The sequence below is a fragment of the Cricetulus griseus genome, chromosome 2 (assembly GCF_003668045.3).
Source record: "Cricetulus griseus strain 17A/GY chromosome 2, alternate assembly CriGri-PICRH-1.0, whole genome shotgun sequence".
Lineage (NCBI taxonomy): Eukaryota > Metazoa > Chordata > Mammalia > Rodentia > Cricetidae > Cricetulus > Cricetulus griseus.
Genome location: NC_048595.1, coordinates 321,108,159 through 321,126,948, shown reverse-complemented (window position 1 = coordinate 321,126,948; position 18,790 = coordinate 321,108,159). Strand labels below are relative to the sequence as shown.

General features: G+C 41.0%; 1 protein-coding gene across 8 annotated transcripts in view; it reads left to right on the top strand.

The window, feature by feature from the left end:
• The window catches only part of Mast4 (microtubule associated serine/threonine kinase family member 4), a 594,674-nt gene that overhangs the window by 545,534 nt on the left and 30,350 nt on the right, over nucleotides 1–18,790 (top strand). For all 8 annotated transcript variants that reach the window (XM_035440538.1, XM_035440540.1, XM_035440539.1 and 5 more), the window contains 5 exons: nucleotides 6,938–7,146; nucleotides 8,938–9,076; nucleotides 11,437–11,569; nucleotides 12,365–12,530; nucleotides 14,401–14,502. In XM_035440538.1, coding sequence (XP_035296429.1) covers nucleotides 6,938–7,146; nucleotides 8,938–9,076; nucleotides 11,437–11,569; nucleotides 12,365–12,530; nucleotides 14,401–14,502 — 749 coding nt within the window. The remainder of the gene's footprint in view (nucleotides 1–6,937; nucleotides 7,147–8,937; nucleotides 9,077–11,436; nucleotides 11,570–12,364; nucleotides 12,531–14,400; nucleotides 14,503–18,790) is intronic.

The window sequence follows — 18,790 nt, the reverse complement described above, 5'->3', positions numbered from 1 at the left end:
TCTATATTCCTGTTTTTTATGACTAAGTCTGTGCTTGGGGTTGAACAGCATTCAACTCTTTGTTGAGTTCATATATGTTACATATTGTGTGAAACACACCACACATGTGACTCCATACACTAGCATGTTTATTAAATCATAATCTAAGCACATTACTAGCAATCCTTCCTTGATCCGTTTTTATTCCTGAAGGAAGAGACATTCATACAAATGTCTTTAAAGAATGCATTTTCAGTCTCTAGTGGGCACTAAATTCTTATCACTTTTCTTTCTTTTCCATTTCATAATATCTCTTTTCATAATGGATAAAATGGGTTTTCTTTTCTCAGAAATTTTGAGACAAGGTCTCATGTAGCCCAGGCTGACCTTGAACTTACCATGTAGCCAAGGATGACCTTCAATTCCTGATTGTTCTCCTTGTACCCTCTGAGTGCCAGGATTAGAGTCTTGTGTCACTACTGTTTTTTCAAGTTTTATGTTTTTAGTGTTTTATCTGTTGACATGCACTTTCAGTACCCTGTTACACAGTAATATTTCAGTATCTGTATAATGGTAACATCAAAGTTAGTGTTTTCATTTCTTTAAACATTTATCCTTTCTTTGCACTGGGAAACGTTGAATTCCTTGATCCATTTCTATAGACCAGGTATTCTCAGCCCACTGAGGAACGAATGGCCCTTTTACAGGGGTCAAAAATCAGATATCCTGCCTCTCAGATATTTACATTATGATCATAGCAGTAGCAAAATTGCACTTATGAAGTAGCAACGAAATAATTTTATGGTTGGAGTCACCACAACATGAGGAACTGTGTTAAAGGGTCACAGCATTTGGAAGGTTGAGAACCATGGCTATAGGCAGTTTCCTTCCCAGGGTGCAGAATAAATAGTAACAATAATAAGTTGTAAATAGTAAATTCTGAGTTACCAATAAATAGTGCAGAAGGACAATTAACATATAAACTTTGACCTAATCCATTTTAGACTGCCCAAGAATTCTATCTTAATTAAGTATTAATCCCAATTCTATCTATATACAGAGAGCAATAAATAATCACCAAGACATTTATTGCTATTTATCCACATGGGAGCAGATGAGACAGTGATTTTTGTTGTGCCACAAGGGATGTTTCTCCTTACTGGTTTTTCACCTCTAATATTTTCCACACCATTAACTTAGCAAAGAACTTAAATATTTGTGAGCCCTCTCTCTGCCTCACTGGCTTTCAGGACTATGTCAAATGGCCTGTTTCCTGATGCAGCCTATAAATGCTTTTACATGTTACCTTTTTCCAATATTTGCTTTCCTCATTGAAAGTTTTCCAGCATGCAATTATTTGTGCCTTTTGTTTGTTTATTACCACTTGGTGTGTGTATATGTGTGTTTCTTCTGGAGATGACCTCAGGCATTCTTAGAAGGAAGAAGCCAGCAGGCTGATCTCACAGGCACAGGGTTGGAGCACAGTTCAGCTCTTTTTCATCAGTGGAATGAAGTCTGGAGTAAGATGTTCTAGGAAGCAGCACTTTTGTAAATCTCGGCATGTATCTTAGCCGTATTTGGAGTTCTAATTGGTTGAGTAAACTCATTTGTAGTGCAATTAAACCACTGGATAGTAGATGAGGTATATCACACTTCGGGGAATGGTCGGGAATATACAAGAAGTTAAACAAGCTGTGAATTAGTAAACACCCAGGATGCAGGCCAAGTTATTAATGGGCTCACAAGCTGCCTGCCGGAGCCTCCGCCGATCAGCCAGAACCATTTTCCCCTCTTCTCTTCTCGGATGTAATATCTCATTACATTTCTGACAGATTTTCCTTCTATCTGAATTATTTTTAATTTAAAATTGGGATGGAGCTACCCCCTGTCAGTTCAACCAGCCATGATGCTGTCTTCAGGCTAGCTGAACAAATAGACCCTTAGATGAGCAGAGGATCTGGGCTCTTCCCACTGTCTTGGGTATCTGTGTAACAGGGTGTCACTACTTACATCAGTGGCTCAGAGAAAGGCAGATTCTGTGTCTCCCCAACTGCTGCTGGTGCTAGGAGCTAACCCTCTCATTAGAAAAGCATGGTAAGACACAAAGCAATATTTCTTGGTATGTTTTCTGACCATATGTAGGATAATGCCATTTTGGTCAATGTCAACTGGTCTCCAGCTGGAAGTGAAACTTTTATAGTACTTTTAGAACACTGAAGCTAGTAAACCCACCATTGTCCTGGCCTCTTTGTCTGTGTTCTCTGCTTAAGAGCCGATGTAGTAGTTGATTCCCTTTCCACATGTCTGTGAAAGCCAATCTCAGGTACACAGACCCTCTGGTTCTGGGAACCAGTGGAGAAAAAAAAAAATCTAACTTATTCCATTGAATATTGATTGGATTTTAAAGCCATAACCTCAAATGTTTTTAAAGAGATGTTTTCCCCCTTTAGATTATGTGGGTCAAGATGGGGTCTTTTATAGTCCAGACTGACCTCAAATTTGCTATGTAGAGCAGACTGACTTTGAACCCCTTATCCTTCTATTACAAGTGTGTACTGCTACACACAGCCAAAAGAACATTGACTCAGTAAAAACACTTGAAAGTTGGGCTGGAAAGATGGCTCAGCGGTTAAGAGCACTGACTGCTCTTCCAGAGGTCCTGAGTTCAATTCCCAGCAACCACATGGTGCCTCACTACCTTTGGTTATGAGATCTGGTGCCCTCTTCTGGTGTGCAGATAGATATACATGGAACCAGAATGTTGTATACATAATAAATAAATAAAATCTTAAAAAAAAAAACACTTGAAAGCTGCAACATTTCTCCCCCTATTTTACTTTTCTTTGTGACCTTGATGAACACTCTTCTCTTACCCCTCAAGGGCTCAGAGGTATTTACTAGTAAGATCCACAAGGCCAAGCTGACACACCCATTCACACACTCTATGATGACCTTTCCTTTCCATTTTCCACTACCCTACTGCCACCTATGCATCTGCTGGCTCACACCTGTGCACCGAGCTTTCAGAGTCTCGTAATTTCATATGCACTAGGATCATGCTTCTAATGGGACAGGTGTTCACTGGACTTCAGAGGCTCTCTCATGTGCCTTACTTTACTTATCTGACACAGGCAGAGAGATACCTGGCTCCCAGAGGGCAAGGGTCTCTAGCTGCCTTTTCACCATGTCATTTCCCACTCTTGTGCTTTCCTGCAGAGGAAGAGACAGAACAGTCTTTTCCAGCAAAGTAATGCTGGAGCCAGGTATCAAAGAAATAGGAAGCCTTAGCAGACAGTGCAGTGTTGTGTCATTAGGACATTCATAATGCATTCAGCAGTGTTGGTTGTCCATCAATTGATCTCTTTCTCAATGTCTTGCTCTCTGCTGATGTAAGTAGATCTAGTACATTGCTACACAGCAAAAGTTGAAAGCTGTATGTGACAAGTACAGTTACTACTAAGTAAGTTAATACTTAGAATAAGTATTAAGAATAATACTCCAAAGCAGAATAGAAATGTAAGAACATAAACTAGAGACAGAGGATATTGCCCAATGGTAGATCTTTTGCCTAAAATGTCCAAGGTCCCATGTTCAGTGCCCAGCATTGCAGAAATGACCAACAAGCCTTCATCCAGTTAGGAAGTCTAGTCCTTCAGTATCTTGATCAACACTTGGTTGAAAAGCAAAGCATCGACCTTGTGATAGTTTCAGTGTGGAATTCAGAATGCAGGTCTAAGGGTCCTTAGCACTGAACTTAATATGAAATATTAAAGGAAAAGTTGGAAGGTGAGTTACAATCCAGGTGACTCTTAAGACAAGGCAAGCAATTATAAAAAGGTATCATTTTTATGTTAATATTTTGAGTTCTTGATTTTATTTACAAAAATTTCCCTCATCTCAGAAATTCATTTTTACTAACATTTGCTTACCAATGTGTATCTTATATTTGGGCATGGCCACGTTGTTTTTTGTACTCATTTGTGGTGATCTCCATATTCTGTCACTATCATGGTTAGACATAGCTTTCAGTTTCTGTAGACTTTTTATTTTATCCCAACCAGTGATTTTCGAAAAAGGAATATAAAAGTGTAGATGGAAGTTTTAGTTCTTCCCAGTCCCACAGCCATTTCATCCCAAATAAATACACAGAGGCTTATATTAATTATAAACTGTTTGTCTGATGGCTTGGGCTTCTTATTGGCTAGCTCTCTCTTAATTATTAACCCATTTCTATTAGTCTATATATCTCCACATGGTCTTGGCTTACCAGAGAATGCCCAGGCATCCTACCTTCCCGGTAGCTACATGGCATCTCCTTCACCCTACCTATCACCTTTCTCTATCTCTGTTTAGATTTCCCATCTGGCTAAATCCTGCCTGTCCGTTGTCTGAAACAGCTTTATTCATAAACGAATAAGAGAAACATATGTTCACAGAATACAGAAGGACATCCCCCATCATGAAAGTTTTTCAACAGCTAGAGAACTATGTACTAGCTAGCTAATTAATTTAAAATTTGCTAATAATAGGAAATCTTTAGAAAAACATGTATGGTAAACATTCAAGTTTATCCTACATATGTATATTGTCTCTAGGTTCTGGGCCTTTGAAGACAGTTGATATGAGTCATACTTAGAATGCATGATTTCTGCTTCCCAAGTTTAAAGGAGAAGCTGAAATTTGAAGCAGTCTGAATATTGGCCTCTAAATGTCTTGTCAGCTTTTGGAAAGTTCATTCCCACTAAAACCAATAGGAATTTTATTGAGTCATCTGCATCTATTGAAGCCTTCCAAAACACTTATTATCAACAGTACTTCTCGTTGTCATGGTTACATTTCATCGGCTAGTTACTAGTTACTTTTCTTCTACTGAGATCAAAGACACAAGGGGTGTACCTAAGGGAGGAAGGATTTGTTCCTGTTCCTGAGAGGCTCAGTCCATCATGACAGGGGAGGTGTGGGGGACTGGAACTCCTTCCATTTTGGTGGCAGTTTGCAGCACACATGTTACATCTTGCAGAAACCAGGAAGTAGACACCACCCCCTATGCACCCAGCCACCCTTTTTTCTCCTTGCTAGGTCTTCCTAAAGGCTCCACAACCTCCCTACTTACCACCACCTTCTGGGGACCAGGTGTTGAAACACTAATGTGTGAGGAACATTTAACATTCAAATCATAAGAATTGGTTTATTTATCTGCATTAGCTAATCTTTCTTGAAACAGAATCATATGGAGCCCAAATTGGCCTCAGATTTGCTGTGTAACCAAGCAAATCGAGCTTCTTGCCATGTGCTTGAATTAATTTCTAACTAACAGAACAGGTGAAGGAATCAACACAGCCTGTAGGAGCCCAGCCTTGAGGCATCCCAAAGAAGACCCCTAACTTAGCATGTACAAATGTCCAACTGGCTGACTGTCATGTGGTTTTGGTTTACAGTGAGAATACAGTGCCAGGATACCTGTGGAGTTATTTTGAGGAGTGTCATGAAGAGATATTTCTTTGTACTATATAGTGAACATTTCAAAAACTAGAAACCCAAATAAATGAAGAAAGGGAGCAAAGCCAAAGATAATAGAGAGAGAAATATAAATGTGTGACCCTGACATGGTGAACAAACACAAAACAGGGATATGATGAAAATAGAAAGACAGGTTGGAAAGAAAAGGCAATCACTAGCTGAACACTCAAGTGAAAACATTGATAGGATTAAACCAGATTTAAATATACAAGACTTATGACCATGCCCTGAGCTCTTGGTTCAGTAGGGAACACAGTGTCTCAGCTTTCTTTGTAGCCAGCCATTCATTGTTCAGAGACACTGAGCTAGCTAAGTGGAAAACTCATTGAAGTTCACATAGCTCCTTATTTTAGAAGGCATGCCAGTTATGTATGTTTACCATGATCAGTGGCTTTTTAGATAAATTGCTACATATATGAGTGATGTGTTTGGTCTCAGGACATCATGTACAACCCGTTATAGGCTTAGAGGCCCTTTAAGGGATCACTTATTTGATCATTGCATTCTTGGAAGCTCAAACCTGTACTTCTATGAAAACGAGCAGAGTGACTTGTGAGGAAGGGGGCCATCCTAGGCCTTTTCCATGTTGCTTATTTCCTAGTGAGGATAGGACTCCTGCGCCTAAGTACTCCTTTCTCCAGGTCATCCCAGGTCTTAGGGGCTTCACTGTCTTTCTAGAGAGTGTCTGGGCCAGGCTGTAGCAGGGACTGAGTGTGGCCTAGTCTGGTCATTTTATACCATAAAGGTGCTTCATAGCTTGGCTAGGAGGCTGCAGGGAGCATTCATATTGCTCCTTGGCTGTCCCTCCTCCATCATGTTGGGAAATGTACTTGCTGCTGGAGTTCAGAAAGGGTATGCATGTGGAGTCTGCAGTGAGGAAATAATGCGACTCTTTGTTGCAGAACAATCTCATATATCCTTATACACACTTCACATTTATCTGGAGAGTCCATGGGAAGTAATTACTCTCAATTGGAAACTAGAGACTCTAAGAAGCTGTGGTCCTCTTTGCGGATCCCAAGGGTATCATTTAGAAAATTACTGCTTTAGTCAGTCCAGGAAATGTGCCTAACATATGTCTAATGCTAGAAAGGATGTCGCTCGTGATCTGTATGTAATTTTGTTAATTCTTCCCAGTTCTGACTTATATATTGGATTTTGTTTTGTTTGTGGAAAAACTGAAAACATCAGCTAGCTCTTGGGAAATGGCTCACTCTGGGGACTGCCTTTCCCCTCTGGGGTTTCTGTATGATCTTTATTAAAAGGGTTTTGTGGAAAGTCAATGTAACCAAAAGGACTTTGGCCTGGAATGGGGGTTTCCAAGTTACCAGCGCAACTGTGGGAACTTAGCTTGAGCTGTCATGAACCCCCAGCTAATGGGGCTTGTATGGTTTGTGAAACCCCTGAGCATCCTTACCTTCTGAACTGACTGTTTCAGGGCGGTCTACTTTGTTCGGCATAAAGAGTCCCGGCAGAGGTTTGCCATGAAGAAGATTAATAAACAGAACCTTATCCTTCGGAACCAGATTCAGCAGGCCTTCGTGGAACGTGACATCCTCACTTTCGCAGAAAACCCTTTTGTGGTCAGCATGTATTGCTCCTTTGAAACAAGGCGCCACTTGTGCATGGTCATGGAGTATGTAGAAGGTAAATTGGTCTCGAAGTGCCTAAATACCCAGATATTCCTACAGCTGAAGCTACATTTGTGCCACATAACAGCTATATCCACCCAGGAGTCAACGAAGCCAGCAATGAGATGGCTGAATTCCCAGTCATTATCTTCTGATAATTGCTTAGAAAATGTCTGCTACTATAACAGGGAAAATTAGTGTTATTTGGGAAAAGGTTGTTTTCTTTTTTAATAGCTTTTAATCCTAACTGCCTCCCCACAATTGGTCATTAAAGTTGGAATATAGGTGATAGTTTTTTTTTTTTTTGCTTCCTTTTATCACATATCATAAAATGTGTTCGTTGTAATTAGTCTTCTTAAAAAGTGAATTTAAAATGTATCTTTCTTAGCCTATGGTAGTAAATTAAAAATCCAGTCTTCCCAATATTCACCCCCACCCCACCCCCCTTTTTTTTCTTTTCAAACAGTCTTCTTTATAGCCAAGCAGGTCTCAAACTTTATCATCTCTCTGCCTTGGTCTCTTGAGTGCTAGGACTATGGGCATGTTCTGCCTACCATGCCCAGTCTCCTCCTTAACAGTTTGTGGTGTGCATTTTGGATGCTCAAAGTAATATTATTTCTCCCTCCCTCCCCCTTCTCTCTCCATTAAATTTCTGAGACTTTCCATCCAACATCATTGTTGACATAAATTTAACAAAATGAATATATCAGTGGACATTCGAACCCTCTTCTCAGTGTTTTTTAGACTCTTGTCTTTATTTGGAGAGAATGCTCTCACTGTAAATCTCCAAGAAATAGTAGAGATTTTTACTTAGACCTTTCCTGTTTTTCAGATAAGTGGATTGACAGCCAAGAAAGGGGGAACTGAGTGGTGGATAGAGCCCCAAACTGTTTATGTTCCACCCACTGTTCTTTCTACCACACCAGTCCTTTGTTTCTGAACTATTGTGTTGTGGTTATTCTTTTTTTTTTCTTTTGGGGTTTTTCAAGATAAGGTTTCTCTGTGTAGCTTTGTAGACCAGGCTGGCCTCAAAATCACAGAGATCCACCCGCCTCTGCCTCCTGAGTGTGGGGATTAAAGGCATATGCCACCACTGCCCGGCTGTGTTGTGTTTTTTCTTATAGTAGCTCTCTACCACATTTGGTATGTATGAGTCTATGTCCTCATTCCTTTACATAGAGTGAACCTCAGAAAATCTTATAAAGCAGTGATTCTCAACCTTGCTCATGCTGTGACCCTTTGGTACAGTTCTCCATGTTGTGGTGACCCCCAACCATAAAATTATTTTATTGCCACTTCATAACTATAATTTTGCTACTGTTATGAATCATAATGTAAATGTCTGATTAGCAGGACATCTGATATATGACCTCTGTGAAAGGTTTGTTTGACCCCCCCAAAGGGGTTGAGACCCACAGGTTGAGAACCTCTGCTATAAAGGATGCCATGTCTAACGTGATAGCACATCAAAGTAACCAAGAATACTAAATTCATTTGCCTAAGAGCTCTCAGCTGCTCAGAGGCAGTCGGATACCACCTCTGCAGTCTAATTCTAGCATCTGTGTCTTATGCTGATACGTTATAAATTAGTACTATCATCCCGAATTATGCTAGAGGTTCTTCAAAACATAGTTCACTTCAGAGCTGAACTGCTTTCTGCACTCCGAAGCTTAATTAGAAACATGATGACTTAGCCAACCCTCCACTTAGGAATGCAGTTCTCTTCCTTGAAGTTCTGAGATCTACACTGCTAGTCTTAGTCCTGCTTGATGCTGTTCCTACTAAGTTTGCTTCCTGTGTGTTACAGGGGGAGACTGTGCGACCTTAATGAAGAACATGGGTCCTCTACCAGTTGATATGGCCAGAATGTACTTTGCTGAGACAGTCTTGGCCTTGGAGTATCTGCATAATTATGGAATTGTACACAGGGATTTAAAGCCAGACAAGTATGTGTGCTGATGAAACAAATGTCGAACATTTTCTTTTGTCTGAAGTGTTTTGTAAGGCTACTTGTACATTTCAAAAATTCCTAATATGAAAAATGAGTTATTTTAATAGTAACTTAATGGTAATTATTATAGTTTTTTTTTTTGAAAGACCTCAATGCTTACAATGAGAACTTAGGAGAATTAGGGGAAAATGACTCTAAAGCTGGAGTTAATTTCCTTTTTAGCATGTAAATCTTTGCCCAGTGACATAGAATAGTGCTGTCTTCTGGAGCATTTGGTATTTGGCATCATATTTAGATGACCTTATACCTTTCCCATGGTTATATACATGATGTTATTCTATTTCATTCATATTTTGTTTGGAGTTCATTTTGGGCTCCAATTAGAGATACGGGTAGAGTTTTTTCCCAAGTGGCTAGCTGTTCATCTTGACATCGTGTATGGGCTACTCCATGCTTTCGACACTAATGGGAGATGCTGCTCAGTTTGTTAAAAAGTGTGTGACAAACTAGCTCATCCTCATCATAAGAATGGGAAAACCCAGGGAAAGGAAGAACAATTTCATTCACAGCTATTAGAATCTTAGCATAATTCCTTCAAGTAGCCCTGTTTGTGGCTGTCCTAGAACTCACTATATGAACCAGTCTGTCTCCAAACTCACAGAGATCCACCTGCCTCTGCCTCCCATGGGCTAGAGGCGTGGACCATCACCACCTGTCCCTTCTAGTAGCTCTTTAAAATCTTCTATTACTTTAACTTTTTAATTGAAATAATGTTTTTTTTACTTATAATGAAATACATTAATATATTCAAATGTAAATTCTTTGCATGAATTAATAAATCCAAGCTTTGTGCTTAATAAGTTGAAATTCAAATCAAAGCTGGAAGTTGAGATACAAAAAACTTCACTTTTCTGTCCAGGTTCTTTAATCTGTACCTCATTTTAGTCATGAATGGATTGCTTGCCTGAATTTCTGTGTATGTTGTTAAGATTGGTGGATTATTTCTTCTCTGCTTTCTTATTCTGAAAATGGAAAAAGGTGGCTGGAGAGGTGGCTCTGTGGTTAAGAGTACTGATGTTGCAGAGGACCTGAGTCTGGTTCCCAGCACCCTCATTAGGTGGCTCACACCCACCTCTCCCTCTAGCTTTATGGGTTCTCATGCCCTCTTTTGGACTCATAGGCACCCTCATTCACATGTGCACTTACTACCCCTATACACACACTTGCCCTCATTCACATGTGCACTTAATACCCCCATACACACATGTGCCCTCATTCACATGTGCACATACCAACACCCTCATATACACACACATGTGCCCTCATTCACATGTGCACATACCAACACCCTCATATACACACACATGTGCCCTCATTCACATGTGCACTTACCATCCCCCATACACAATGTGCCCTCATTCACATGTGCACACACCACCCCCATACACACATGTGCCCTCATTCACATGTGCACACACCACCCCCATACACACGTGCCCTCATTCACATGTGCACTTACCATCCCCCATCACACATGTGCCCTCATTCACATGTGCACATACCAACACCCTCATACACACACATGTACCCTCATTCACATGTACACTTACCATCCCCCATACACACATGTACCCTCATTCACATGTGCACATACCAACACCCTCATATACACACATGTGCCCTCATTTACATGTGCACTTATCAGCACCCTCATGCACACACATGTACCCTCATTCACATGTGCACTTACCATCCCCCATACACACATGTACCCTCATTCACATGTGCACATGCCACCACCCTCATACACACACATGTATCCTCATTTACATGTGTACATACCACCCCCATTCACACATGTGCCCTCATTCACATGTGCACATGCCACCACCCTCATACACACACATGTATCATCATTTACATGTGCACATACCACCCCCATTCACACATGTGCCCTCATTCACATGTGCATACATCACTACCCTCATACACACATATGTAGACATAACTTTAAAAATAAATCTGAGATCAGGCACAATCAGGATGGTATGGCTCCTAGACTGAAATAAATCTGAAAATGGAAAGGAATCAGCATTCCATGTTGTTAGAGTCTCTAAGTGTTGCAAAAATGATAATATTGCATGTGATTGCTCCAACAAAGAGAGTAGAGCCTTAGCTCCGGCCCTGAGCTCTCAAATGCATGATTCCCTCTCTTACCAGGCTTCATTTTGCAATATGGTCGATGTAGTACAGACTGAAGGGGGTTGGGGAGAGGGAGACCTAAAACAACAGCATATACACATGTGATATGTGTATTAAAGTGATTGTTGTGCTCTTTGTCCTTCCGTCCCCTAGCCTGTTGGTCACCTCTATGGGCCACATAAAGCTGACCGATTTCGGATTATCTAAGGTGGGACTGATGAGCATGACCACCAATCTCTATGAAGGTCACATTGAGAAGGATGCCCGAGAGTTCCTGGATAAACAGGTAAGCTTGGAGGCTGCTCTGTCTGTAGAGAGATATAAAGCTCACTACGGCCAGTGAATTCAGAGCCCACCTGTGTAGGCCATCTCCACATTAGTGCTGGTGCTCGGATGTCTGTATAAGGCTTGCATTTAATAAAGTACAAACTGCTCCCATTTGTCTCCCTGGACCTCTTTGAACTGTCCGCTCCCTCTACATTCCTCCCCTAGCATTAAGGTCTATTAGTAAGATGAACGGTCTAATTGCGCACAAGTGAGAGGGTGAGAGAGACAAATGGAAAACTGTTTTTGTAAGGAATTCAGGAGTCTCAATAGAGTACTCGTGAAACTCATGATGCATTGCACAATCTCAGCTGCTAAAATCCGAGCTATGGCCCATTTCCTTTTAAGCATGCCTCATTACCATGTGCCCACAATCTGTTCATTGTGAAGTTACTTAAGGTAAACCCATCTCCACTGCCATGCCTTCCTGATAGAACCATAGTTAGAATGCGTTTGGTCGTGTAAATAATTGAACTACCTTTAATAGTAACAGTTTAAGCATGAACTATTATTTTCAATATAAAAAAATGGTGTTTAGTATTGTATAAAGCTATGCACAGGTTAGGTTTGCAATTTGAAACTAAGCATAATGTGTTAAGTTCCTTGTCATACATAGCATCTGTTCTTGAGTTCTCTGTCCACATGTTTCCTTGTGGGTGAGCAAGTGTATTTGAGGCATAATAATTGTTTAGACATATTGTTCATTTTAGTTCATGTCTAATACTCCAATTATTCTAATATTGCAATTTAATTTTAGGTCTGTGGTACACCCGAATACATTGCCCCTGAGGTGATTCTGAGACAGGGCTATGGGAAGCCCGTGGACTGGTGGGCCATGGGCATTATCCTCTATGAATTTCTGGTTGGATGTGTGCCTTTCTTTGGGGACACTCCAGAAGAGCTATTTGGACAAGTCATCAGTGGTAAATATCATCAAGAGTTATTTCTAAGCCACTACTGGGAAGCAGCTACTTAATGCAAATCTGTTGTGTGTCACTAAAATGTTAACCTTTATCAAACATTTGCGCCAACAAATTAGAAGAACTCACTTAGCGGAACACACAACTGACTCTCCTTCTCAAGAGAGTGATGTGTGTTGAAATTGATCTGAGGAAGTTTTGTTAACATGGAATTTGGAAATGGGCTAGTAGTGTGTCCAACTTTCAGTTGTCTACTGTTTTTTTTTTTTTCTTCAAAACAAATTGGTATGGGATTTACAAATGCCTTCATTGTTAGCCGGTCTTCATTTTCATAATAGGAAAGTTGCACCAGGGAAGAAAAGGTTAATGTGGGTAACATTTACATAAATGGGAAAAATGGCTAATGGCACAATGAAGAAATTAACAAAAATGTAATAAACCCTAAAACAAATGTCTACCAAATAATAAATAATGGGAATGGGAAGGCAGTAAATTGAATCGCAGATTGTTAATGCTTTCATTGGGTAGTTGTGATGTGTAATGTTATTTCTATAGCAGCTGTTCATCTTTCATTTAAAATTCAATAACCTTTAGATCTTGACCTAAAGGCTGACCCTAACTATTGTCATGCAGCATGTGGCACACCTAAATGATAATTAAATAGGGGCTATTCTTCCCCTCCCTGCTGAGTTTATAACCCCCTCTCCCTGCATTAGATGACAGAAACGGCTTCTCTACCTGAAAGGTTGTCAGGCCTCTCCAAAATCCCCATCAGCCACCTCTGGTCCAGCCTGAACTGCACTTATGCCAGCCAACAATGGAAGTAGAGGAAAATTTATTTTACTCATGAAGATCCCTTTATCCTACTATTATTTTTCTAACGTTGGCTTTACAAGCCAGACATATTTGTAAACTTGAACAAAGTAGATTTGTTGAATTGCCTGCAGTGTAAAAGCCCTTTCTACAATATCTGAGCTGTTTATGGATTTATAACTAGGCTGTTTTCTGACAGTCCAAGGCCTGAATGGCAAGGGGAATCAACTGTTTAATTAACACAAGCAGCAAATGCTGGCTTTGTTCTTGATGCCTTACGGCTCTGATGCATATTCATGTTTTATTTTCCAAATCAGATTTAAACTGCAGCAGAGGAAGCTAGAGGCAGGCACACACAAAAATAACTCATGTTTTTATTGCATTTCCAAACACACGAGCACGCATACCTATCTCCAGGCAAACTCTTTTAGAGCAAGAATGTAGTCTAATATCTCTGACAGCCTTTAAATATTCCCATTACTATGATTTCCTTGGGTTTTTGTCTTCTTCAGCCTTAACATTTTGGACTGTACTTTTGTCTCTAGAAATAATTACTTTTTGTAAAAGAACCTTGTACTCCTTGGAGCTAAAGAACTGGCTGGCCAGGACCAAATTCTCGGTTTAGGCTAGTGAGAAAATCTTATACTTGGATGGTCCCCGGTGGGTAGGCACTTGACATGGAGCTGCTCAGTTTCTGTTTTATTAAGTCCTCCTAATAAACAGAAGTAGTGACTTGTTAGGAGACATTTCTATCATTGGGGGGAAAAGAAAATGATCATTCTGTCAATGAAAAAAAGTGATTGATAGGTTCTATTTGTGAAAATAGTCTAATCTTAAACTTGAAGAAAACGATGCTGTTTGTGCCTTGTGAAATAATACTGCCCTAATTTGGCCATGTAGAAGTCAGCTGAAGATCTTAAATTGTAGGTTTTGGTTCAGTGTTCTGGGGATGGAGCCCAGGACTCTGCATTTCTAACAGTCCTCCTGGGGATGCCCGGACTGTGGGTAACTAGACTACCCTTTGAGCAATAAAGCTATGGATAACTTTTCTTCCTTCCAGATGAAATCAACTGGCCTGAAAAGGATGAGGCCCCTCCTCCAGATGCCCAGGATCTGATTACCTTGCTTCTCAGGCAGAACCCACTGGAGAGGCTGGGAACAGGTTAGAGAACATGTGTGTTGCTTTTGCCAGTATACAAGAAATAATGTTCTCTGGAGCAATCAGAGGCTTTTGTGAATATTTTCTGTGTAGGCAACAGCTGTTAGTTGATGTAGGACTTAGCTACAACCCATTAGAGCAATATTACTTGGTGGTTGTGTGTGTGTGTGTGTGTGTGTGTGTGATTTAGAACAGCATATACACTAGGATGGGTAGGTGGTTTTTATGTTTTATGTTTTGCAAAGCTGAAATTCTGAATTTGCTTCAATAAATGCATCACCAGGGCATGTGCCAATCTTGTCCTGACAAAGTGCATCATAAATGATTGGAAACAGATATGTAGCACTCTTTTTGGTTATGTTTTCTAACGTACATTCCATGAGGATTTGACCCAGCAGGCTTTTATCCATAGCCTTTGAAATAGGTTATCAGGTCTCCAACTGATTACTATAAATGAGGGCCTGGGGCTGAGCCATGCTGTTCTATCGTGGTGCTCAGAACCATGACCCAAGAAAGGGAATTAAAACATTGCTTTGGAAGAGAGACAAAGATAGGCCATTTATTCTTGCTGATATTTCCCTCATAGTTTACAGCCAGCAGTCATGTGCTTCCTCCCCCCTTCCCTCTCCTACATTCTGGGCAGATACACTTTAGATATATTATGGGATAGCATCAGGTCTGCCTAGGTCAATTTGTCTTAGGGTAACAAAAATGTTAAATGTAAATGCATATACCCTAGATAGTAAATAGTAGTTTTTTGTGAAAATTATTGGTTTGATGGGCTCATTCTGTTCCATTATAATAGAAATATCAGTAAAGACTGAAGCAATCATTTTCTCCCCCATTTTCCCCATGACAATCATTTGTGATGATTCCAAATATTTCCAGTGTTCTCCAAATTGACCCACAGATTCCTATAGACTTGTTCTTGTTCACATGGGGACTGCTGAAGGCCAGGCCCAGTGCATAAGCCTATAATCACAGCATTTGGGATGTGGTGGCAAAAGAATCAGGAGATCAACATCATCCTTGGCTACATAGTGCATTCAGAGCCAGCCTGAGCTACATGAGACTCTCTGTTTCATTTTTAGAAAATCACTCACTACATTGCATTAGAGCTCATAATAATACATTAAACCAGGGACCAGAAAACTATGGTCTGTATACCAAATCTTTCCAGTTCTCTGTTTTTATAAATAAAGATTTTGAAGCAGAAACATAGCAATGTCTTTTCATGAGATGTGTCATCTGTGACCACTTTCATGCTATAACAACAGAGTCAAATTGTATAGCCCAAATAGACTAAATATGGAGGCTTTAGCCTTTTCCATAGAGATTTTGTGGACCCCTTGTTAGCAAATCCAGGAAGGCTTAAATGTGGACTGGCCTGGGAAATAACTGAGGCACCTGCTGGAGTTCCATGTACCTTACTGCCCTTTTCAGGTAATGAGTGTGCTTTCCCTTGGAAAGGCAATGAAGATGTAGGTTAAGGGCACACACTGGGGTGAGATGGCTAGCATCCAAATTTTGGCTGTGTGGCCAAGGATAGGTTTTCTTTCCTCATTCTCCCATAAAGCATCAGTGTGAGGTATGAGGAGGTCACCGAGGAACAATTCTTAGAACTAGGTGTGACACTTCTGGTACTACATTTGGTCTTCTGCCTGTTGAACCCTATAGCTTTCTTTTGAGCAGGGGCCATGGTATAGTGGTGGTGTGACTACCTTGGGCCTCACTGTCTTCCTTGAAATGAGTTTATTTCTTTCCACTCTATCTGCTTTTCCACTTGTCCCAACTGTCAGACACACTCATTATTTCTCTCCTTCTGTGACCTGCTGTCAGATAGATCTGCTCTGTGCTATGGATCAAGGGGGAAGAGTAGCTGTCAAAGAAATGGTGTCAAGACCATGTAGGGGCAGATTCTTAAAGGAAGGTTTTGACTCTGTTTTGCCACATATGAGAAACAGCTGCATTTCAACATTGCCCTGTGATAGCACAAATATCTATTTAGATTCCCCATGAACTGACTGAAAAATGCCTTTTAATGGATATACCCCTCCAATGGAAGCACAAAAGTCCCCTTTACTGCAGTCCCCAAGGGCCAGTTTGGAGATTCTCTGCTTGATATTCTGCCCTCCCCCTTCTCTAAGAATACTGGGATCTTTGATTAGGCTTGACTTAACAAGACAGGCCAGAGACTTCGACCAGCAGGTCCCTGTGTATATATCATTGGCTGCAAGTTATTGCTCTGCACATCTCCTCATTGGCTGCTGCTGTCAGTCTCTGACAGTTTGAAGAGAAAATTCCCTAGGAGAAACCCAAAAGAGACATTTAAAGGTCCTACTCAAGCTCTTAGAATAGCCAAGAAGTGACTGCCAAACCAGCAGGGCTGATGTGATGGGTCCCAGTAGGGCCTAGAGAATGACATTGCAGATCCTGCAGGCCTGCCATGCTGCTTCCATTGACAGCATCTTGTGTTCAACGAATATTTAGCGGGCAAAATAATGCACCGTGAAAATGTGGGAATGCACATTTGCCTGAGACACTGGAGAGGATGAGGAAAGGGGGGGGAGGCTGTAAAGAGCATAATGAATGTTTAAGAAGCTTCCAGAAAAGGAGAGGACTCAAGGGTGTCCAGGAGTGCCGAACTAGAACTTTCAGTGTAGGACCTTGTGCTATACTGGAGCTATATATACTCTTGAACTTGGAGAGAGTTGAGTGGCAGCCTTAGAGCTGTTAAGATATGACTGTCAAGTGTGTATCAACTGTGAGCTCTTAGGGTTCTGTGAGCCTCTGTCATCAGCCTCAGTTTCCTAGTGTATAAAATTGGGCATATTGAATGTCTCAGGATTATTGCAGGTACTAAACACAAGATGTTCATGTGAGGATTTAGTACACGGAACTAGCTGGACACCAGGGGATCAAGACAGTTTCTTCCCCTTCATTTCCCTCATTCTTGCATGCATGAACAATCTGCATATGGTTCACAATACTTTTCACCTATACTTTTACCAGTAGTTTAGTCCAGAGATCATCTCCCCCGTTTCCATGAGTATACGAGAAACAGAGCCTACCGATAATTGCCTCTTCCTGGTAAGGCAGAAAGGTCCATGTGAAAACATTGTGAGCTGTATCCTCAATGGCTCTGACTTGCTGGGGAAGACCCACTTGTCACTGTCCATGGAAAGGAAGCAGAGTTATCAGCTTGCATTCCATAGATGGGTAGATGGGAGAGGATGGGAGCAGTATCATCTGGAAGTGCCATGCATGTCATTGGCCTTAGAAAATTTGATAGGTATAAATAGCCTAGAATTTCAGAGCAAGGTCAGTGACACATCCCCAAGAGTAGTAGATGCATCGATGGTTATGGTAATGGAGCACCATGGCTGGGCTAAGTATCCCGAGATGCCTGTCATGGGCTACTCATCAGGGCTTGACACTGGATCTCAGGGTCATCGCCATGGAGAGGGAGTGGGATGGGAAACTGTGCAATCCCTCTCGGCCTTTGTGTTTTGTGCCTCCAAATAAAAGAGCACTAGAAGAAAATGACCCTGATAGGTGTTTAAGAGGACATTCATTGGGAGCTAAAAGAGAAGCAAGGGGCACAGTGGGCTGGAATGGGATGTTGGGGTGCCATAGAATAGACTTGCCAACTGGCTCAGCTGCCCAGCCTAGGCAAGAGTGGTTCCATTTCAAACTCATGCAGGAGAAAGAGTGAAGCAGAAAACAACTAAAATACAGGATGCTTTGTGTAGAGGTGAGGCCGTGGCACTGCATCTGGGCCTGCGTATTTTCAGACAGATGTAGGTGCAGCCTTCTTATCCTTCTTGTCAGGGGGAGCCAGCCCAGCATGCTCTGTTGCTTTTCTTTTTAGCTTCCCCATCTAAAACTGGAGTTGATAATGCCGACCCTATCCAGAGGTATTTTCTGTTATTTAAGTAGATGAAACACAGTAACTTCAGTATTGAATGCAATACTGTCAGGGCCAGATGTCACCTTAGGATTTCTAAGGAAATCTTACAGGAGCTCAGTGCTTAGATGGATATGGAATCCTCACTTGCACTGCAGCAAAGAATTTCAGGGTAAGATAGCATAAAGCAAAGTTGGGTTTCACTAAGGAAAGAACAGTGCCCACTCAAAGGCAGAACTGGAGTGCAGGCATTAAGAAAAAGATACAAGTGTCCTAACAATAGCTATGTGATTTTGTGGCTCTGCAAGACAAGCTCAAGGGCTATAATTTATAACCAGATTCAAAGATTAAGTAAAGTTTTGAAACTATGAGCTGGTTTGCTCA